Raw genomic sequence first — 23,631 nt, 5'->3', positions numbered from 1 at the left:
GCCAGGAAGGATCTAAAGAGAGAGCTAAGAGAAGCGAGAAGGGGACATGAAAAGTCTTTAGTTGGTAGGATTAGGGAAAACCCAAAGGCTTTCTATCGGTATGTCAGGAATAAAAGGATGACTAGGGTAGGTATCGGTCCAGTCAAGGATAGTAGTGGGAAGTTGTGCGTGGAGGCGGAGGAGATTGGAGAGACACTAAATCAATACTTTTCGTCAGTATTCACTCAGGAACAGGACACTATTGCTGATGTGAATATTGAGTCACAAGTGATTAGAATGGATGGCCTTGAGGTATGTAGGGAAGAGGTCTGGGGAATACTGGAAAGGATGAAAATAGAGAAGTCCCCTGGGCCTGATGGCATTTATCCTAGGATCCTCTGGGAAGCTAGGGAGGAGATAGCAGAGCCATTGGCCTTGAGTTTTATGTCATCATTGTCTACGGGAATAGTGCCAGAAGACTGGAGGATAGCGAATGTGGTCCCCTTATTCAAGAAGGGGAGTAGGGATAGCCCGAGTAACTATAGGCCAGTGAGTCTCACTTCTGTTGTGGGCAAAGTATTAGAGAGAATTGTAAGGGATAGGATTTATGAACATCTGGATAGGAATAATGTGATCAAGGATAGTCAGCATGGTTTTGTGAAGGGCAGGTCGTGCCTCACAAACCTTATTGAGTTCTTTGAGAAGGTGACTAAGGAGGTGGACGAGGGTAAAGCAGTAGATGTGGTGTATATGGATTTTAGCAAGGCGTTCGATAAGGTACCCCATGGTAGGCTAATGCAAAAACTACGGAGGTATGGCATTGAGGGTGCATTAGAGGTTTGGATTAGGAATTGGCTGGCTGGAAGGAGACAGAGGGTAGTAGTTGATGGAATAGGTTCATCTTGGAGTGCAGTTACAAGCGGTGTTCCACAAGGATCTGTTTTGGGACCATTGCTGTTTGTCATCTTTATAAATGATCTAGAGGAGGGGCTTGAAAGCTGGGTGAGCAAGTTTGCGGATGACACGAAAGTCGATGGAGTTGTGGACAGCGAAGAAGGATGTGGCAGGTTACAGCGGGATATAGATAAGTTGCACAGCTGGGCAGAAAGGTGGCAAATGGAGTTCAATGTAGCTAAGTGTGAAGTCATTCACTTTGGTAGGAGTAACAAGAAGATGGATTACTGGGCTAATGGTAGGCTACTTGGTAGTGTGGATGAGCAGAGGGATCTTGGTGTCCATGTACACAGATCTCTGAAAGTTGCCACCCAGATAAACAGTGCTGTGAAGAAGGCATATGGTGTACTGGGCTTTATTGGTAGAGGAATTGAGTTCCAGAGTCCTGAGGTCATGTTGCAGTTGTATAAGACTCTGGTGCGGCCTCATCTGGAGTATTGTGTGCAGTTTTGGTCGCCATACTATAGGAAGGATGTGGAGGCATTGGAACGAGTGCAGAGGAGGTTTACCAGGATGTTGCCTGGCATGGTAGGAAGATCGTATGAGGAAAGGCTGAGGCACTTGGGGCTGTTCTCATTGGAGAAAAGAAGGTTTAGGGGAGATTTGATAGAGGTGTACAAGATGATTAGGGGTTTAGATAGGGTAGACACTGAGAACCTTTTTCTGTTAATGGAGTCAGCTGTTACTAGGGGACACAGCTTTAAATTAAGGGGTGGTAGGTATAGGGCAGATGTTAGGGGTAGATTCTTTACTCAGCAGGTTGTGAGTTCATGGAATGCCCTGCCAGTAGCAGTGGTGAACTCTCCCTCTTTATGGTCATTTAAGCGGGCATTGGATAAGCATATGGAGGTTATTGGGCTAGTGTAGGTTAGGTAGACTTTGGTCGGCGCAACATCGAGGGCCGAAGGGCCTGTACTGCGCTGTATTTTTCTATGTTCTATGTTCTATGTTCTTTCCTCAGAGATGATTATTGGTTTATGTTCTTCAAAACCTCTGCCTGTTAGCTGACTATCATGACATAGAACTAACATGTGTGAAAACATTACAGTCATGTAAAGGTGATGTTTCTGAACTAGTATTTCCATTAGCCTGGACAAATACTCCTGTGACATCAGAATGATAATTTCAAATCATATTGAAATAATGTATCTGAGAATAGAACACAGTTTTATGGTGCCATGGTAGTGTCCCTACCTCTGGATGAGAAGCTCCAAGTTCAAGTCCCATCCAGAATCTGTTAGTCTTGGAAGGTACGTTTGTATTATGGTCAAACAGATTGATTATCAGCCTGCTAAAAACTCCTGGTACTTCCTAGTGATGGGGTAAGAATGGCAAAGTTTCCTGGTCAGCAATGGCTGATCACTGCAGCACTTTGCCAGTAAATGTGGACCAATCAAACAAAAGTTTTTGGACCAACCACACTATGGATGGGAGAAGAAACATTCACAGGTGCATTTGGAAATGAAAACTAACAGCTGTTAACATTTTTGCAACAATCTAAATGTTTCATTAATGCCCCTCAGGAAGGGTTACTTGCTGCTTTTGCCCGGTTTGTCCTAATAGTGACTCCAATCCCATATCAACACAGTTGATTCATGACTACTGCTCTGTGTAGCAACTGGGACATCTAAAGAAATACCATCTGAGCCAGTGATGTTCACCTCCTGAGAATTAATTTAATAGAGTCATAGAGTCACAGTCATACAGCATGGAAACAGACCTGTCGGTCCGACCCCACCTGCCTGTTCCTGGCCCATATCCCTCTAAACCTACTCCACAACCACCTGATGAAGGAGCAGTGCTCCAAGAGCTAGTGCTTCCAAATAAATCTGTTGACCTATAATCTAGTGTTGTGATTTTTAACTTTGTAAATCCCAGTCCAAATTGGCTCCTCCAAATCATTTCCTATTCAAGTATTATCTTAATTTCTTTTAATGTTATAAAAGTTCATTCCACAAATAAACCATACTCTATGTAAGCAAAAAGCCCCTCATGTCTTTTTTAAATCTTTCTCCTTTCACCTTATGAATGTATCCCTTGGTCTTGAAATCTTCCCCATCCTAGGGAAAAGACAACAACAATGAAGTGAACATTTGACAGGTACGTTTGGGGAAAGGTTTGTGTAAATTTGATAATTTCAGTAACTTCTAGAATTATTTCAATCCTTTATCACAGACACAATATATTGAGACAGGTTCAGGCACTTTAAACATATCAGTTATGTTGAAGTCACGTTCTAAGAGTTATGGTAGTCTGAAAGTCATAGAGTCAGAGATGTACAGCACAGGAACAAGCCCTTTGGTCCTCCAATCCTGTGCCCATCCAGATCCTCTATCAAAACCTGTTGCCTAATTTCTAAGGATGTGTATCCATTTGCTCCTTGCCCATTCATGTATCTGTCGAACGATATATTAAATGACACAATCGTGCCTGCCCCTACCACCTCTACTGGCAATGCATTCCAGGCATCCATCACCCTCTGCATAAAGAACTTTCCACATCTATCTCCCCTAAACTTCACCCCTCTTACTTTGAACTCGTGACCCCTAGTAATTGAGACCCCACTCTGGGAAAAAATTTCTTGCTATTCACCCTGTCTATACAGCTCATGATATTGTAGACATTCCCCTTCGACTTCCATCTTTCGAATGAAAATAATCCTAATCTGCTCAATCTCTCTTCATAGCTAGCACCATCCATACCAAGCAACATCCTGATGAATCTCCTCTGCACCCTTTCCAAAGCATCCACATCTTTTTGCCAATATGGCAATCAGAACTGTATGCAGTATTCCAAATGTGGTCGAGCCAAAATCCAATACAACTGTAACACTTGTACTCAATCCCCTGTCCAATGAAGGAAAGCATGCTGTATGCCTTCTTGACCACTCTATTGACCTGCATTGCCACCTTCAGGGTACAATGGACCTGAACACCCAGATCTCTCTATACATCAATTTTCCCCAGGACTTTTCTAATTACTATATACAATTCACTCTTGAATTGCATCTTCCAAAATGCATCACCTCGCATTTGCCCAGATTGACCTCCATCTGCCATTTCTCTTCAATCTATCTATATTCTGCTGTATTTTCTGACAATCCCCTTCACTATCTTCTACTCCACCAATCTTAGTGCCAACTGCAAACTTGCTAATCAGACCACCTATATCTTTCTCCAAATCATTTATGTATATCACAAACAACAATGGCCCAAGCACGAATCCCTGTGGAACACCACTGGTCACAGCTCTCCATTTTGAGAAATTCCCTTCTACTACTACTCTCTGACCAGCCAGTTCTTTACCCATCTAGTTATTACACCCTGGACCCCATGCAACTTCACTTTATCCATCAGCCTACCATGGGGAACATTCTCAAGCGCCTGACTAAAATCCATGTAAATGACATCTACAGCCCTTCCCTCATCAATCAAGTTTGTCACTTCCTCAAAGAACTCTATTATGTTAGTAAGACATGACCTTCCCTGCACAAAACCAAATTTCTTATCACTGATAACCCCATTTTCTTCCAAGTGAGAATAGATCCTGTTCCTCAGTATCTTCTCCAGCAGCTTCCCTACCACTAACGTCAGGATCACTGGTCTATAATTACCTGCATTATCCCTGTTACCCTTCTTAAACAAGGGGACAACATTAGCAATTTTCCATTCCTCCAGGACTTCATCCATGTTCAAGATGCTGCAAAGATATCTGTTAAGGCCCTAGCTATTTCCTCTCTCACTTCCCTCAGTAACCTGGGGACTGACCTGGGGACTTGTCCACCTTCATGCCTTTTAGAATTTCTCCCTCTTTATGCTGATTTGACCTAGAATAATTAAAGATCTATCCCTAATCTCGACATCTGCCATGTCCCTCGCCTCAGTGAATACTGATGCAAAGTCGTCATTAAGAATCTCACCCAGTTTCTCTGACTCCACGCATAACTTTCCTCCTTTGTCCTTGTGTGGGCCAACCTTCCTCGAGTTACCCTCTTGACTTCATGTATGAATAAAAGGCTTTGGATTTTCCTTAACTCTGCTCGCTAAGGATATCTCATGCCCCATTTTTACCCTCAGATTGGTCCGACATTGCCTATATTCTTCCAAAAGTTCTTCTGTCTTCAGTCACCTAGACCTTATGGATGCATCCTTTTTCTTCTTAGCTTGCCTCACAATTTCATCTCTCATCCATGGTTCCCTAATCTTGCCACTTCCATTAAAAATGAGGGATAGAACATATTTCTCCTGAACTCTTATCCACCTCTCTTTAAAAGCCTCCCACATACCAAATGTGGATTTACCTTCAAACAGCTGATCCCAGTTTACATTCTCCAGCTCCTGCTGAATTTTGGTATAGTTGGCCTCCCCCTCAATATAGCATCTTCCTTTAGGACCACTCTCACCTTTGTCTATGAGTATTTTAAAATTTACGAAATTGTGATCACTATCGCCAAAGTAATTCCCGACTGAATCTTCAACCACCTGGCTGGGCTCATTTCCCAACACCAGGTCCAGTATGGCCCCTTCCCGAGTTGGACTATTTACATACTGCTCTAGAAAACCCTCCTGAATGCTGCATACAAATTCTGCTCCATGTAGACCTCGAACAGTAAGTGAATCTCAGTCAATGTTGGGAAAGTTAAAATCTCCTATCACCACCAACCTGTTGCTCCTGCATCTTTCCATAATCTGTTTACATATTTGTACTTCTATCTCCCGTTCGCTGTTGGGAGGCCTATAGTACAGTCCCAATATTGTTACCGCACCCTTCCTATTTCTGAGCTCTGCCCATATTGCCTCATTGCTCGAGGCCTTCATAGTGCCCTCCTTCAGCACAGTTGTGATATCATCTTTGATCAGTATTTCAACCCCTCCGCCCTTTTTACCTCCTTCTCTATCCCACCTGAAGCATTGATATCCTGAGATATTTAGTTGCCAATCATGCCCTTTCCTCAACCCAGTCTCAGTAATAGCAATAACATTATACTCCCATGTACAATTCCAAGTACACCTGCCTTACTTACCACACTTCTTGCATTAAAACAAATGCACCTCAGACCACCTGCCCCTTTGTGTTTATCATCTGCTCCCTGCCTATATTCCCCTTAGTCATGCTGACTTTGTGATCTAGTTCCTTATACGCTTTAGTAATTACTTCTTTACTGTCCACTAACTTCCTCATTTGGTTCCCATCCCTCTACCACATTAATTTAAACCTTTCCCTACAGCGTTAGCAAAAGGACATTAGTTCCAGTCTGGCCCAGGTATAGGCCATCCAATTTGTAATAGTCCCACCTCCTCAGAACTGGTTCCAATGTCCAAAAAATTTGAACCCCTTCCTCCTGCACCATCTCTCATGCCACGCATTCATCTTGCCTATTCTTCCATTTCTACTCTAACTAGAGTGTGAAAAGGTAAGGTACCCTTTGGGATATGGTTGCAGGACCTCAGGAAAGGTCATCTGCCTTTTCTGAAAGACAAGCTGCAGTTTGGGAGGGATGAAGTGCCCTTTGAGGTTGTTTCTATATGTACATGAATATGACCAAAAAGTGTATATTTGTTGGAAATATCAAACCCATTGTGACGTCCAAAGAGAACTGTCAAACTGAACTGTCATTAAAATTCTTAAAAAGAACCGCCAAAACAAGCTACCAGAAAGAGCTATCAGTTGGAGTTGACCATAGAGTTGTCGAGGCATTTAAAAACCTGCTGTTTAAATTTGAGTAAAATTCTGTTTAAAAACTCATCAGTTCTTGCCATTTCACTTATCTATTGGCATACGCTGAAAAGCTTTTATTAGAGGATTAATATTGTGCAAGTGATTTCATAACTTACATTGGTTGTCATTTCCCAGTTTGGTTGATAGCTCTCAGTGGTTGTAAGTATTTTGAGGTGATTCTATCAATTAGAAAAGCTTGTTTTTATAAGGGATAACATGATGTGAAAGGTAGTGAACATGTTTTTATCAGTGTTTAGATCAGAGTGATGCTGGAAAAGCACAGCAGGTCAGGCAGCATTCGAGGAGCAGGAAAATCGAGGTTTCGGGCAAAAGCTGCCTGACCTGCTGTGCTTTTCCAGCACCACTCTGATCTAAACTCTGGTTTCCAGCATCTGCAGTCCTCACTTTTGCCTATGTTTTTATCAGGGTTCGTTTTATAAAGTGGGGGCCTGAGGTCTGTCAATGACAGATATTGAATGAGTCGATACTTAGAAGGTGTGAGAGCGAGTTACAAGATGTCGGGCATTTGTGCTGGTGTGAGTTAGAGTAAGCCAGAATAGGGGATGTAAAAAGGAATGAGTTTGCATGGGAAGGCCTGGGGGCATGGAAAAGTGGGGACAGTTAAATTGTTGCCATGGACGGTATGACAGGCAATTGTGGGAGCAGGTGGAGGGAATGAGGTGGCATGAATGACACACAGAGTGTGAGTGTGAGTGTGTGTGTGTAGGGGGTATCATGAATGAGGGCTTGCTTTTGTTTTTTTTAGACGTTTCTTTGAAAAAATAAATGCCGGTGCACAGAGGCAGTGTTTGTCTCTGCACCTGGCAGCCTGTGCACTCTATCTGGGCTCGACCACCATGACTTTAATTTTAATTTGTACGGAACATTTTAACCCCAACTATCTTCAAATACTGTAGCACTTTTTTTCCAGGTCAGGTTTGCCGACTTTAGTTTCATTTTGGCTCTGCCCTCGTGAACCAGGAGGAGGTGAGAATCGCAGTGGTCGCTGGCCATGGTTCTGAATATAACAAGGAACTGTGGTACCAGTGTATTTATCTCCAACAGTTGAAATGCAAAGCCGAAAAATACTTAATGAGCCACTCTCACCAACCCTGCTTCGAAAACCTGTATATGAAACGTCAGAGACTCTTGACCCAAAACTACATGGAATGGATGTGACTTTTACACAAGATGGACTCAGGTGCATACAACAGTAAACCTTGAAGTCTATCTGTGATTTTATTTCCCCTTTATTCTTTCATGGGGTGTGAAAGGTCAGCTTTGGGTGCCCATTCCTTGTTGCCCTTGACATGACTGGCTTCCTGTGCCATTTCAGAGGGTAGTTAAAAATCACCCATATTGGTATCAATCTGGAGTCACATGTCAGGCAGACGGGTGAGGATGGCAGATTTCCTTCCCTAAAGGCCTTTATTGGGCCAGATAGGTTTGCACAACAATTGATAATAGATTCTGGATTAGTGGTGCTGGAAAAGCACAGCAGTTCAGGCAGCATCCGAGGAGCTTTTGCCCGAAACATCGATTTTACTGCTCCTCGGATGCTGCCTGAACTGCTGTGCTTTTCCAGCACCACTAATCCAGAATCTGGTTTCCAGCATCTGCAGTCATTGTTTTTACCTAATTGATAATAGATTCACAGTCACTGTTACTGAAACTAGTTGTTCAATGCCAGGTTTTGTAATTGAATCGAAATTGCAACAACTGCTATAGTACATTTTAACCTATGTCCTCTGGATGACCAGTCCAGTGATAGAGCATCTTCTTCCATTGAACACCCATTATCATACAAATAAAATGCACATTTAAAGCTTTACTTGAAATTAAACAATTTAATTTGTTGGTATCATTTTTATATTGCTGTCTTTTAAAGCATTTTTCTACATACATAATAAAGACAGCAAAACACTGAAAGCCAAAGACTCATTGAGCTTGATTTAGATTCATAGCAACTTGATCTGCATTTGGAGCAAGAATCTTTTAGTTCAATAACAAGTTACGAGACAATGTCCATGCGTATTTTCTTCCTCTAAGTTATGGCTCCTGAACCTGATGATTCCAATTTTGCTGTCATAGAGAGAAGTGATTCATCAACCCTCACATTACTTAGTGAGCCAAATGGCAAGAGGATATTCATCTCCTTCCATGTCACAGGTCAGCTATAGAACTGATAGAAAGCCTCGACATGTAATAGCAAAAGTCTCTCTGATCAGGAATACTGCGAGATTTATATCTACTCTCACATGTGCTCAATACTTTTTAAAATATGCCTCCTGGACCAACATTGCAATTTGAATTTAAATTGAAATCAACACACAGATCCACTCAAATGCCTTTTTTGCTTTTATCTGCTATTTATGTGTTTTTATTTCAGGCTGGAAATTGCAATAGTTTGTAAATCATTTATTTAAAGAAAATGCCACAGAAACAAGAAGAATGCAGACAATGATCACTGGTGTAACATGAGCAACTGAACTGTTGAACTCTCTGTGGAAGATGTCACTGGCGGCTCATTGTAGATTTTTAAGTGAAAATAATGAGAAGGAAACCAAACTGTAGCAGACCAACTCAACCGCCACATAAATTCCTATTTATTGCAGCCCTTCAAAAAAAATCAACACATAGTGATTGAGTTTCCACTGAGTTTGCATTTTTTTTTGCCATAATCTTTCTTTATGATAACATTTTAAATTGTATTAATGGAACTTTATAAGTTACCCTCTTAACTGTATCAATAAATAACTTTAAATGCAATTTTTCAGAAATTATGTTTTAAGAATTCTGTTCAAATGCTTTGATTCATAGTGGATTTTGCCATTAGTGATATACAAATTAATTCAAGCAGAAACTTAAGCGAATTAAAACATTTCAAGGGTGGCCATTATTTTGGATGTGACTCACACCCAAGTTGTCAATACTACTTCAAAAAGAAAATTTATTCCAGAAATATTCTAAAGGTGAATTGCATTTATCATGTAAACACATTCTGAAATAGCTATCATAAATATTTGGAGTATTCATAATAACTGACATTTATGTGCTATTTCAGATAAGGGATAAAATTGTTCTTTTTTAATTTTTCACTTTTTCCAATCGCAGAGTTTGATGAAGGAGAATATTGATGACAATCTCTGAAACTCAACACATGGTTCAGCTGGAAACACAAGGGTTCATTTGGACTTTGATTAGATTTAAATGGTCAGAATTTGAGAATTACTTCTCAAATCTAACTCTAGAATTCAACGATACGCATGATGCATAGCAAACATCAAAGGTTTTCTTAAACACTCTGTACATTATCAATAAAACACACTTGCAGATCATGGAACACTTAGTATTAAGGACAAATCAGGAACTCCTATCGTGTGCTGTGCATGCTCCATAAGGTGAAATATCAATGACATTTGTTAGGAAGGAAGGGTTCATTTTTGCGTGAGTTGTCAGCATTATGGATACATTACTGCAGTGTGTGAATTTAAATCCCCACTCCAATTGTTCTTTGAAATAACTATCCAATTAGTCCAAGATCCCTGCTCTACCCCATAACCCTGTAATTTTTTCCTGATTACATTCTAGCTAAAGTACCCTTCTAATGACATGATATTTATAGTTACTTGGTAGTACATAACTTGAATGTTGCTGAAAAAAGACACATTTTCCTGAATCTTTTCATCTTCCATTCATTAGAACTATTTACATGAATGCTAATTTGTGGGAAAAAAAACAACATTTGCACTGCATGAGAAGAGAGTGCAGATTGGTTGGTTAGTTGAGGCATTGTAATGGAGAATGCTGATTTGCAGGCTTTGCTAAATTTTAAGCCAGATAGTTTAACACTGATTGATCAGGTCATTGCCCTGAGAAATGAACTAGTGAATGCTGTCACCTACTTTTTGAGTTGAAACAGGGACAACGCAGCTACATGTTCTTGCTGTCTTCAAAGAGCCAGTCCCTCCAATGGGTGACACAGTGGCTCAGTGGTTAGCACTGCTACCTCACAGTGCCAAGGACCGGGGTTCAATGCCTGCCTCAGGTAACGGTCTGTGTGGAGTTTGCACATTCTCCCAGTGTCTGTATGGGTTTCCTCTGGGTGCTCTGATTTACTCCCACAGTCCAAAGATGTGCAGGTCAGGTGAATTGGCTGTGCTAAATTGCCCATAGTGTTAGGTGTATCAGTCAGGGGTAAGTATAGGGGGTTGATTTCTCTTTGGAGGGTTGGTGTGGACTTGTTGGGCTGAAGGGCCTGTTTCCACACTGTAGGTAATCTAATCTAATGTATGTAGCTACCAAAGCATGTTAACCTATCAGCATTCTCCTCTTGTGCCTTATAAATGTTGGTTTTCCTGTTGCATCTTGCAAAATGTCCTAACAAATACAAGACAAAAAAACTTCGACAAAATTGTCTTTCACAATGTGATATTTTTCAAGTACGGCTAGTCAACCTCGCTGATCCTTTAAATCATTTATTATAAGTTTGGAATCTAATCTTTTTCAGTTTTAATTGTTATTGGAGAATTTAACCAGGTAAAATTTAAAATAAAATACATTTTTGTCTCTTGCATCTCTCTTAATGCAATTATTTTTTCTGATTTAATATTGAATTTACCAAATGTAATTTATATTTCAGTTTGAGTTCATACGCTGTTAATATCACAAGCTGACAGATTGGCAAAGGAGGTCTGCTTTGCTTGTCCTGTTAATTTAATGTTAGATGCTCAGTTTTCCACACTGACCAAATTTTGGTCACTTTTAGCAACTTGGTATTAGCAACGTATTGTATGACCTGATGGTTACAGGGGCTGAAGCACATTTATGGCCACACTTGGATCCTGCCTGTGCTGGAGAGTTTAAGTTATGAAGATAGATTGCATAGACTTGAGCTGGAGCAAAAGAGACTGAGGGGGACATGAGTGAGATGTATACAATTGAGGGGTATTGATAGGATAAGCAGGAAGGAACTTCTCGCCATGGTGGACTGATCAAGGAATTAAGGGCTACAGGGAGAATGCTGGTAAGTGGAGTTGAAATGCACATCAGCCATGATTGAATGGCGGAGTGGACTTAATGGGCCGAATGGCCTTACTTCCACTCCTATGTCTTATGGTCTTATGGTCTTATCAGTGATCAGGGGCTTAGACTTAAAGTAAAGTGCAGCAAGTTTCGAGGGAATGTGAGGAAAGATGGTTTCACCCAGATGGTGATGGGGATTGGAACTTGCTCTCTCAAAGAGTGGTAAAGGCAGAAAACATTGCAACAGTTAAGAAGTATTTTGACATGCACTTATGTCACCAAGGCTTTACAAGAAAATAGGATTAGAATAGCTTGGTGGTTGTTTTTGGACCAATGCAGACTCAATGGGCCAAAGGGCCTTTTTCAGTGCCGTACACCTCTATGACATTCTAAATCTTAATGAATACAAAGAGGATTCACCCAAATGTACTTGCAAGGGCAACTTGTCGGGACTATAGCTCTCTCAGCATCCAACTAGTGACCTGAATTTTAATCGGCTCCGATTTAATGGTCTGCACTCTGTTCAGCAGATTCTGAGTTCCTCTTGTTCCTCAAGATCCTCAGGAGAATTTACAAGAAGATCGGTGGAGTAACCAGATTAATCATAAATCACAGGTTGTTGTATTAGGTCAGATTTAGATTTAAAATTCCATATAGAGATAAGTAGCATTTAAATAAAATAATAACATGGCCCATTCCAGTATAATAAAGATATACTTTATTAAGGTATAAATTGCATTGGCATCTACAGTAATGAGGACCACCAATGGATCCTTTCAGGAAATAAGGTTTAAATATATATTGAATAGCAAAACACTCTCAGCACAACTGATCCATAGATCATTCCCTATTACATCTGTATTCTCCAGTGTTATCTTAACAAAAGAACTTGGAGCTGAGCCATATTTTCGCAAATATTACTGACTCTGATAACAATTTTAGTCTTCTGGCTCAGGTCCAAGTTTGCAGGCCTAAGGTCAGGTTTGCATTGAACTGAACTGAATATCCAGACAATGTTTGCTCATCTGTGCTGCTGGATGCATGCCACCATGGGGACCTTGTTTGAATGCACTGTCGAAGGATAGGTGTGACAGATAGCATGTAAAACAAAGACACACAGCACTTAGGTCTATTTAGCATAAAGGACTTTGCCCTATTTTACTGTTCATAAGACAAGTTCAGGTCAACGGTAACCAGCCTCCCAGTGTCAGCTGGGACCATGGATACAGACCCTGTTTTGAGATGGGAGATGCACAACTCCTCACCCTCCCTCCAGAACCCAGGGAAAAATGAATGGCTATAAATTGCCTTAATTCTTTCTATTCCTTTCTCCAACCTTTTCATGTTTCTTCCCCCACCCTCTCTCCATTCCTCTGTCTAACCCGTCTTCCTATCCTTTCTTCCCCCACCCTCTTTCCAACTCCTCCTCCTATGTTTTCCTCCCCCACCCACCTGCAGATCACCCACTTGATCAAGTGAGTCACACACAGGGCACACCACAGGTCCAATCCTCGCTAGCACAAAAATGTTCAAATTGTATTTCTATAAAGCTTTTAACATTTCACAGGGGGCTTTTCAAATCGAATCTGAGTGTGAGCCACGTAAGGAGATATCTCTACAATTTATTTTGATTAAACAGATTGATTCAAAGGATCATCGTTCAGAGGTAAAGCGAGGTGGTGAGGGAGGAATCAGAAGATCTGGCACACCTTGGAAAGAGAAACAGTAACGCAAGGCTATCAGTTTGAAATGTTAAACCACAATAAAGTGCCGTAGAAACTCAGCAGGTCTGATGGCAGCTGTGGAGAAATAATTCCCCTACAGATGCTACCCAGACCTGCTGAGTTTCTCCAGCACTTTCAGTATTGGTTTCAGACTTCAGCAGCTGCAATTCTTTGTTTTTGTTTTATTGTGAAATGTTAATGCTGTTTCTGTCTCTCTCATGCTTCCAGACCGGCTGAGAGTTTCTATGATTCTATGATTCTATGATTCTATGACTTGTCGTTTTTATTTCAATTTTCCAGCAACTGTGTATGTAGCTTTCGTAAGAAATTATAAAATTTGAAAAAGTGCAACTAAATATGATTTCTTTTCTTTATTTTCTCATGGGAAGTTGGCATTGGCAGCAATTGTTTCCATCTCTAAGTGGCATTGAACAGAGTGGCTTGCTAGGCCATTTCAGAGGGCAGCTTAGAGTCCATTATATTGTTGTGGGTCCGGTCTCACATACAGATCAGACCAGGTAAGGATAGCACATTTCCTTTCCTGAAAGTCATCAGGGCTCCAGAGAGTTTTCACAACAATCAGTGATAGTTGCATTGTTCACCATTACAGAGATTAGTTGTACATTTCAGATTTATTAACTGGATTTAATTTCCATCAGCTGACATGATGGGATTTGTGCCCGACATACCATTTTTCTTCCTAACTGTTTAATGTACTGCATACTGACATTTGCAGTTCTTTGTGCAAGTACATCCAGGTCCCTCTGATCATCATAATTTACAAGTTTTACTCCCCTTAAGAAAATACTTAGCTTTAATATTCTTATGACCAATGGGAAAAACTTCCTACTTCCCCACATTATACTCTGTCTGCCATCTTGTTGCTCACTCACTGACCTCTCCATCTCTTCACAAGTTATTTGTGCCCTCCTTGGAGCCTGCTTTTCCATCTAGATTTGTATTGTCAGCAAACTTACATACGTTACTCTCTGTCTCTTCATCTCTGAGGACCCAGCATGGACATGGCACTGCATAAGTCAATGTTGGTCAACTTGCAAATATTCAATTTATCATTCCTCTCTGCTTCCTATCTACTAATCCTTCATCCATGCCAATATATCATCCTGCTTCACTCCCTCCTGTTGTCTTGTGTATTAATTTTTTTCATCTGAGACCTTGTCAAATTTTTTTTAGAAATCCAAGTATTCAATATCTCCTGGTCCCTATCATTTATGTTACAAGTTACATTCTCAAAAAAGACTTGAACAGTGTCTCAAATAGGATTGCCCTTTCATAAAACCAGGTCTAATTATGACTTGACTTCCATAAATATAGATCCCAGCACCTTCCCAATGATGGAGGTCAGGCTGACTGGCCTTTATCTCTCTCTTTTGTCTCCCTCCTTTCTTCAATAGCGGTGTGATTTTTGGTGTCTTCAAATCAGCTGGAACCATCACTGAATCTAAGGATTTTTGGAAATTCCTCATCAGTGCATTCACTATCTCTGCAGTTATCCCTATTAAAACCAAAGGTTGCAAGGCATCAGGTCCTGGGGACGTTTCAGATTTTAATTCTTGAGTTGCTCCAGTACTTTTTCTCTGCTTCATTCTGTTTAGAATAAGATGAACAGATATTTATTGAATGCATCTTGTGATTTCTACTGTTTAAACATGCACAAAATATCTGCTCAGTGTCTCTCCCATTATTGACTCATCACAATAATTTTTCTTGACTATGGAGTTCTTCGGGGGGTTTTGGGACATCCTGGGGAGTGACTACATAATGGTCGTGTGGAGTGTCGTAACATTGGAGAGCTGCCCCTTTCTTGGTGCAGAGCATCCATCATCCTGCTGCCGAAGAAGGGGGACTGTTGAAGGACTGGTGTCCGGTCTCCCTCTTCGGCACAGATTACAAAGTTTTCGCCAGAGTGTTGGCTTCTCGCCTGGCTTCTGTGCTGACCCACATGATTCACCCAGACCAGTCCTACAGGGTCTGGGCCGGAGGACACACGACAATGATTCATTTCTGTCAATGGGCTGGTTTGCCGAGTGCCTTCCTGTCTCTTGACCAGGAGAAAGTGTTCGACAGGGTCAATCACGAGTATCTGCTTGAGACCCTGCTGGCGTATGGGTCCAGGATGCAATTTGTTGCCCAGATCTGACATTTGTACGTTGCCGCACAGTGTCTGGTTAAATTTAGTCAGTTCCTGGTGGCACCCCTTTGCTTTGGGAGAGGAGTACGTGAAGGCTGCCCCCTGTCTGGCCAGCTGTACTCCCTCTGTGTAGAGCCTTTCCTGCACCTCTTGCAGAGGAGGTTGTCGAGGCTGGTTCTGCACAGCGTGGGCACGGGGGTGGTCCTCTCAGCTTACACCGACGACATGCTCCTCAGTTTCACCGACCCGGCTGATCTGGGGAGGATGTGCGAGTGCCAGGCAGTGTACTCAGCAGCATCTTCCACCAGGATCAACTGGGCCAAATGTTCTGGACTGCTAGTCGGTCCGTGGCGGGTGGATTCTCTGCCAGAGGAGTTACGTGGGTTCAGCTGGAGTACCACCCATCTCCTCTACCTGGGGGTCTACCTCGGTTTGGCTGAGGAATCCTGGCCGACGAACTGGCAGGAGCTAGAGGCCAAAGTCTCGGCTCACCTAGGCTGCTGGACAGGACTGCTCCGAGTGCTATCTTACAGGAGCCGAGTGCTGGTCATAAACCAGCTGGTGGCCGCAATGCTGTGGTACTGGCTGGTCACTTTGGTCCCTCCTCCTGGCTTTGTCGCTGACATCCAGAGAATGTTGGTCGACTTCTTCTGGGACAAAAAGATGCACTGGGTCGCTGCGCAGGTTCTGAGTCTCCCTATTGAGGAGGGCGGTCAGTCGCTGGTGTGCGTCCGCACCCAGGTCGCGACATACCGCCTTCAGACCTTGCAGCGATACCTTTACGTTGAGCCTCCTCCTAGGTGGTGCCCCTGGCGACGTATTTTTTCCTCCAGGTGCGTAACCTCAACTACGACACGCAGCTCCTGTTCGTCGACCGTGATGGCTTGGAGGTCACCCTCAGGATGCTACCTTTTACGAGGACCTGATCACTGTCTGGAACATGGTCGAATCGCGCCGCACCTACCCTCTGGCAGGAGTAGCGGCTGTCATCAGGGAGCCGTTGCTCAGGAATGCGCACCTCTGTACTCGCGGGTTCGAGTGGCTGTCTGAGAGGAGGGCTGTGGTGGCGAAGGTGACCAGGGTCGGGGACGTGCTGGGTGCCGGGAGCCTGGGCTGGACACTGCCGCAGGACATAGCAAGCAGGGCAGCAGTAGATGTCTGGTACTTGGCCACCGCCATCCGATGCCTTAAAACAGCGGTGCTCGGACCCGACGTAGTGCACCAGTTGGAGAATGCTCAGGTGTGCGGTGGGATCCCGTCCACACTCACCCCTGCCCGGACGGAATTTCACCTTGGTCCGAAGGTCCTATACTTTCTGCGGGAGCCTGTGCCCCACAACCTGAGCCACGTCAGGAACTTTAATTTTGTCCCCTTCAGGGATGTATCACAGTGGGCCCTGTACAAACTGCTGCTGCACACCATTCACCTCTTTTCCCTCGTCCACTGCCCATGTCCATTTACCACCGGGTGGTGGAGATCCCCAGTGGAGGGCTGTCTATGCGCGAGTCCTCCTCCTGTCTCTGGGGGATCTGGGATGGTGGGTGCTGCAAGCTGTGGTCTCCTGCAAATGCAGATTGCGGTGGTTCATGGTCTCTCAGCCCAACTACCTGTTCTGTGGTGCTATGGAGTCTGTGGACCATATATGGCGAGTAGGTGTTTGCACTCTTTTTTAGTGTTCTAGAGAACCTCCTCTTCTGCTTTTGGCTGCACTTCAATCCCATGCTCCTGATCTAAGGGCACCCAGTGTGGAGGGGGAAGGTTAGGTCAGAAGACCTCCTCGTGGGTCTGCTCCTGGGCCTGGCCAAACTGGCTATAAACAGGTCTGGGCAGCGGGCTGTGGAGAGGGTCGTTATGGCTGATTGCCTGCCCCTCTTCTGCAGTTATGTTAGAGCCTAGGTGCCCCTGGAGAAGGAGCACATGGTGTCTACCAACTCCTTCGAGTTGTTCAGGGAGAGGTGGGCACCGCAGGGAGTGGAGTGTTTTACTTCCCTATATCTCTCTACTTTCTCTCCCTCCTTTCTTGAAAAGCATTGTGATTTTTGGTGTCTTCCAATCAGCCTCCAACTCTATTTTGATTTAATCCCTGCCCTCCCCTTCACTGTTTGATCACACGGCATTACTCTCTGAGAAGGGCACTGTTTGTCACTGACCACTTGGGTGTTTCCTTTCTTCCTGGTGGTGGAAATTGAATGAAGATTTGTATACCTTGTGTCTTTCACTGTGTCTCACACCTGCACACACACACCATGGGTGCTGGGGAAAATATAAGCACTATCGCAGTTAGGCAGTAGTGTGGGGGAAAATAAAAAAGAAAATAATTTTTCTTACTTTCACTTTGAAGGGACCAAGGTTTACTTTGGCGACTTTGTTTCTGGTTTCTAATACAAACTTGTAAAAGGTCTTATGATCTACTTATTTGGATCCTGGCTAGTTTACTCTTGTATTTTTTTCCCTAATTTTCATTAACTTTGTGGTGGCTTTTTCTGATTTCTAAAACATTCCCTATCCTCAGAGGTTTTATGATTCTTTGCAACATTATAATCTTCTTCTTTTAATCTCTATTACTCTTAGAAATGCCTTAGGAAGCCCTGATTTTCTCACTGAGCCTTTGATTTGTTTTCAAAGAAATGTACTTTTCTTGAACATTTTGTATCACTTCTTTGAATGTCCCCCATTGTTTATTTGCTACCATTACTGCTAGTTTCTTTACTCATAGAAGCATCGAGATGTGCAGCATGGAAACAGTCCCTTCAATTCAACTCTCCATGTCAACCAGATATCCTAAATTAATCTAATCTCATTTGTCAACACTTGGCCCATATGCCTTCCTATTCATACACCCATCCAGATGCCTTTTAAATGTTGTAATTGTCCCAGCCTCCACCACTTCCTCTGGCAGTTCATTCCAACCACGCATCACCCTCTGCATGAAAAAGGTTGTCCCTTAGGCCTGTTTTATATTTTTCCCCTCTCATCTCTAGTTTTGGACTCCCTTATCCTGGGGAAAAGAAGCCTTCAAGAACCTCACACTGTTTCCCCTTTAAACCCAGATGACAGGCTTTCTTTTTTAAGATTCTTAATTGTGATTGGGGTGTCAAAGATATTGGGTTTATAGGCCTCCATGGGCTTGTTCATCGAGATACAATAGATTATCATCCAACTCAGTTGGAAACTGGCTCACTATCAGATGGGATTATTTAGGGGATAACCAAAGCAAGGATATCACCAATAAGAAAAAGGGGATTACTATGAGAAAGCAGAAATTGAGCTAATAAAATTAACTTCAGAGAGAGTCAAATGGCCTCTTCCTTTGCTAACATTTCTAGTTTACATCATTATTTTTAGCAGGAGATGTTTATGTGGTATATGTGTTTCATGGATGACTATCTCTTGGTGGTTTGAGTGGATCATCCATTTGCCTTTGCCATCTCTGAAGACTATTAGAACATAGAACATAGAAAGATACAGCGCAGTACAGGCCCTTCGGCCCTCGATGTTGCGCCGACCGAATCCTACCTAACCTACACTAGCCCAATAACTTCCAAATGCCTATCCAATGCCCGCTTAAATGACCATAAAGAAGGAGAGTTCACCACTGCTACTGGCAGGGCATTCCATGAACTCACAACCCGCTGTGTAAAGAATCTACCCCTAACATCTGCCCTATACCTACCACCCCTTAATTTAAAGCTGTGTCCCCTAGTAACACCTGACTGCATTAGCGGTAAAAGGTTCTCAGTGTCGACCCTATCTAAACCCCTAATCATTTTATACACCTCTATCAAATCTCCCCTAAACCTTCTCTTCTCCAATGAGAACAGCCCCAAGTGCCTCAGCCTTTCCTCATAAGATTTTCCTACCATTCCAGGCAACATCCTGGTAAACCTCCTCTGCACTCGTTCCAATGCCTCCACATCCTTCCTATAGTATGGCGACCAAAACTGCACACAATACTCCAGATGAGGCCGCACCAGAGTCTTATACAGTTGCAACATGACCTCAGGACTCCGGAACTCAATTCCTCAACCAATAAAGCCCAGTACACCATATGCCTTCCTCACAGCACTATTTACCTGGGTGGCAACTTTCAGAGATCTGTGTACATGGACACCAAGATCCCTCTGCTCATCCACACTACCAAGTAGCCTACCATTAGCCCAGTAATCCATCTTCTTGTTACTCCTACCAAAGTGAATGACTTCACACTTAGCTACATTGAATTCCATTTGCCACCTTTCTGCCCAGCTCTGCAACTTATCTATATCCCGCTGTAACCTATCACTTCCTTCCTCACTATCCACAACTCCACCGACTTTTGTGTCATCCGCAAACTTGCTTACCCAGCTTTCAAGTCCTTCCTCTAGATCATTTATAAAGATAACAAAAAGCAATGGTCCCAAAACAGATCCTTGTGGTACAACGCTAGTAACTGCACTCCAAGATGAACATAGTCCATCAACTACTACCCTCTGTCTCCTTCCAGCCAGCCAATTCCTAATCCAAACCTCTAATGTATCCTCAATGCCATACATCCGTAGTTTTAGCATTAGCCTACCATGGGGAACCTTATCGAACGCCTTACTAAAATCCATATACACAACATCTACTGCTTTACCCTCATCCACTTCCTTGGTCACCTTCTCAAAGAACTCAATAAGGTTTGTGAGGCACGATCTGCCCTTCACAAAACCATGCTGGCTATCCTTGATCACGTTATTCCTATCCAGATGTTCATAAATCTTATCCCTTACCATTCTCTCTAAGACTTTGCCCACCACTGAAGTCAGACTCACTGGCCTATAGTTACTAGGGCTATCCCTACTCCCTTTCTTGAACAAGGGGACCACATTCGCTATCCTCCAGTCCTCTGGTACTATTCCCGTTGACAATGACGACATAAAAATCCAGGCCAATGGCTCTGCTATCTCCTCCCTAGCTTCCCATAGGATCCTAGGGTAAATGCCATCAGGCCCAGGAGACTTATCTATTTTCATCCTCTCCAATATTCCCAGAACCTCTTCCCTGCATATTTCCAGGCCATCCATTCTAATCATTTGTGACTCCATATTCACATCAGCAACAGTGTCCTGTTCCTGAGTGAATACTGATGAAAAGTATTGATTTAGTGTCTCTCCAATCTCCTCCGCCTCCACACACAACTTCCCACTACTATCCTTGACTGGACCGATACCTACCCTAGTCATCCTTTTATTCCTGACATACCTATAGAAAGCCTTTGGGTTTTCCCTAATCCTACTAGCTAAAGACTTTTCATGTCCCCTTCTCGCTTCTCTTAGCTCTCTCTTTAGATCCTTCCTGGCTACCTTATAACTCTCTATAAGGGGTTTCCATCTGATATTCTTCTTATGCCCCAGCAGAACTCATTCAGTGGGGTGAATTATGTCAAAGTAAAATTAAAACTTGAAATTCTGATGTACATCAACAGCAGTACGTTGGGCCATGATTTCCCCTCTGTGGAGGTGATGAAATGAAGAGAGAAAGACAGATAGTTGGCTTGTTAGTCCTCCAGAGATACTGCAGACCCCCTTCCCATCACTTCAGTAATTATTCTGGGCTAGAAAGTTATTTGGATGATATTCTTGACCCATCACCAATTAAGACTCTGAAGTCCCTGGAACTCCATTGCATAAACTAGCAAAAAACCTTCAAAGAAACTAAAATGTATTATCAGCAGATCCAAACACTCCTTACAATCAACACAGGAATTCCGACACAACATCAAGAACACAAACATAGACAAGAACAAAGCAATAATCTCATGTGATGTAATGGTATTGTTCAATTCATTTGACAAAACTTCAGCCAGAGAGACAATAGCCAACCTCGTGGACAAGCAGAACAGACAACACGACGAGGAGCCTATCAACAAGGACTGCATGCTGGAACTATTCAGCACGGTGGCACAGTGGTTAGTACTGCTGCCTCACAGTGCCAGAGACCTGGACTCAATTCCCAGCTCGGGCAACTGTCTGCGTGGAGTTTGCACGTTCTCCCCTTGTCTGCACGGATTTCCTCCCACAGTCCAAAGATGTGCAGATTAGGTGAATTGGCCATGCTAAATTGCCCGTGGTGTTAGGTGTAAGGGAATTGGTCAGGATGGGTTGCTCTTCAGAGGGTTGGTGTGGACTTGTTGGGCCAAAGAGCCTGTTTCCACATCTGTAAGTAATCTAATCTATTAGACCTGCACTTGATGGCACACTGAACATTCAACAACCAAATATAGAACTGATCGATGGAACACGTGTAGGCTCATAGCAGTAGCAGTGATGCAAAGACTGGAACAAACAGCCCTCCCACAAATCTAACCCAAACTCTTGATCAGATATGTGGACGACACTTTTGTTATTATTAAGAGAACAGACATCGAGAACACACACTAGATTATCAACGTCATGCTCACAGGGATCAGATTTATGAGACAGGAGGAAACCAACTACCAACTCCCATTCCTGGATGTGATGGCAGAAAGAACACATAATAGTGAATACACTGCAAAAGGGGACAGGAAAACCACACACACACACCAACCAGGTCCTGAACTACAACAGCAGCCACCCAAACACACACAAGAGTAGCTGCATTGAGACCATTTTCAAAAGGGCTAGAACACACTGCAGCACTCCTGATCTATGAAGGGAAGAAGTACATCCCTATACAGGGCGGCACGGTGGCACAGTGGTTAGCACTGCTGCCTCACAGTGCCTGAGACCCGGGTTCAATTCCCGACTCAGGCGACAGACTGTGTGGAGTTTTCATGTTCTCCCTGTGTCTGTGCGGCTTTCCTCCGGGTGCTCCGGTTTCCTCCCACAGTCCAAAGATGTGCGGGCCAGGTGAATTGGCCATGCTAAATTGCCCGTAGTTTTAGGTTAGGGGTATGGGTGGGTTGCGCTTCTGCGGGTCGATGTGGACTTGTTGGGCCGAAGGGCCTGTTTCCACCCTGTAAGTCTAATCTAATCTATTCGCCAAACTGAAAAAAAGTCTCTGAGGTGGTCAATTAATAGAAAAATTAAGGGTCTCAAACATCAGGTGAGAACAATTCATAGAATTCCTACAGTGTGGAAATCGGCCATCTGGCCCAACAACAACCCTCTGAACAGTAACCTATCTAGACCCATTCCCCTACATTTACCCCTGACTAATGCACCTAACATACATATTCCTGAATACTATGGGCAATTTAGCACAACCAATTCACCTCACTTACACGTCTTTGGACTGCGGGACAAAACCTGAGACCCCAGATGAAACACACGCAGACACAGGGAAAATGTCTACATGGAGTTTGCACAGTCACCCAAGGGTGGAATTGAATCCAGATCCCTGGTGCTCTGAGGGAACAGTGCTATCCACTGTACCACCCTACTTAACGTATGAAAGCATTTCAAGTTGTTTATGTGACTATCAAGAGATGTATTGAGCAAGCTAGTTATTTCACCCTTTGATATTCTTATCATCTCTGTATGGAATCACGATTAGTGCCTGAACATTCTTTCTGACCACCAATTAAGGTGGGGAACTCACTGTTTTGGGTTAGTTCACTTTACATTTAAAACATTCGGGATGAAATGTTCTTGCTCAACAATTACCCATTTGAGGATGAAGAACTCCAATTAAGTTGGGGGAAAACATATTCTCAAAGTCCACAACATCTGAGAGCATAATTTCATCAGCAAAAATGAATCATCAGCAATTTCTCATGGATACATAAAGATAATGATGATGTGGAGGTGCTGGTTTTGGACTGGAGTTGACAAGGACAGAAGTCACACAGCATCAGGTTATAGTCTAACAGGGTTATTTGAAATCACACACTTTCGGAGCACTGCTCTTTTGTCAGGTAAAATGACTTCACCTGTGGAAGGAGCAGCGCTCTCAAAGCTTGTGATTGCAAATAAATCTGTTGAACTATGACCTGGTGTCATGTGACTTTTGATCTAAACTAATGAGCCATCAATGTGTCTGAAACGACTAACCATTATCAGTTTTCTTTTGGCTCAATTGGCATTACCATTGCCATGAAGCAGAACCATTTGGCAATTTAACCTACTCTCCTGAATG

General features: G+C 43.0%; 1 protein-coding gene across 1 annotated transcript in view; it reads right to left on the bottom strand.

Moving 5' to 3' along the window:
* The window catches only part of adarb2 (adenosine deaminase RNA specific B2 (inactive)), a 496,547-nt gene extending 479,816 nt beyond the window's left edge, over window positions 1-16,731 (bottom strand). The window contains exon 1 of the mRNA XM_060825723.1: window positions 16,517-16,731. Within this exon, the coding sequence (XP_060681706.1) occupies window positions 16,517-16,731 (215 nt within the window). The remainder of the gene's footprint in view (window positions 1-16,516) is intronic.
* Window positions 16,732-23,631: the final 6,900 nt, after the last annotated feature.

This window comes from Hemiscyllium ocellatum, chromosome 5 (genome assembly GCF_020745735.1).
Source record: "Hemiscyllium ocellatum isolate sHemOce1 chromosome 5, sHemOce1.pat.X.cur, whole genome shotgun sequence".
Classification (NCBI taxonomy): domain Eukaryota; kingdom Metazoa; phylum Chordata; class Chondrichthyes; order Orectolobiformes; family Hemiscylliidae; genus Hemiscyllium; species Hemiscyllium ocellatum.
This window is presented reverse-complemented; position numbering and strand designations above follow the sequence as displayed.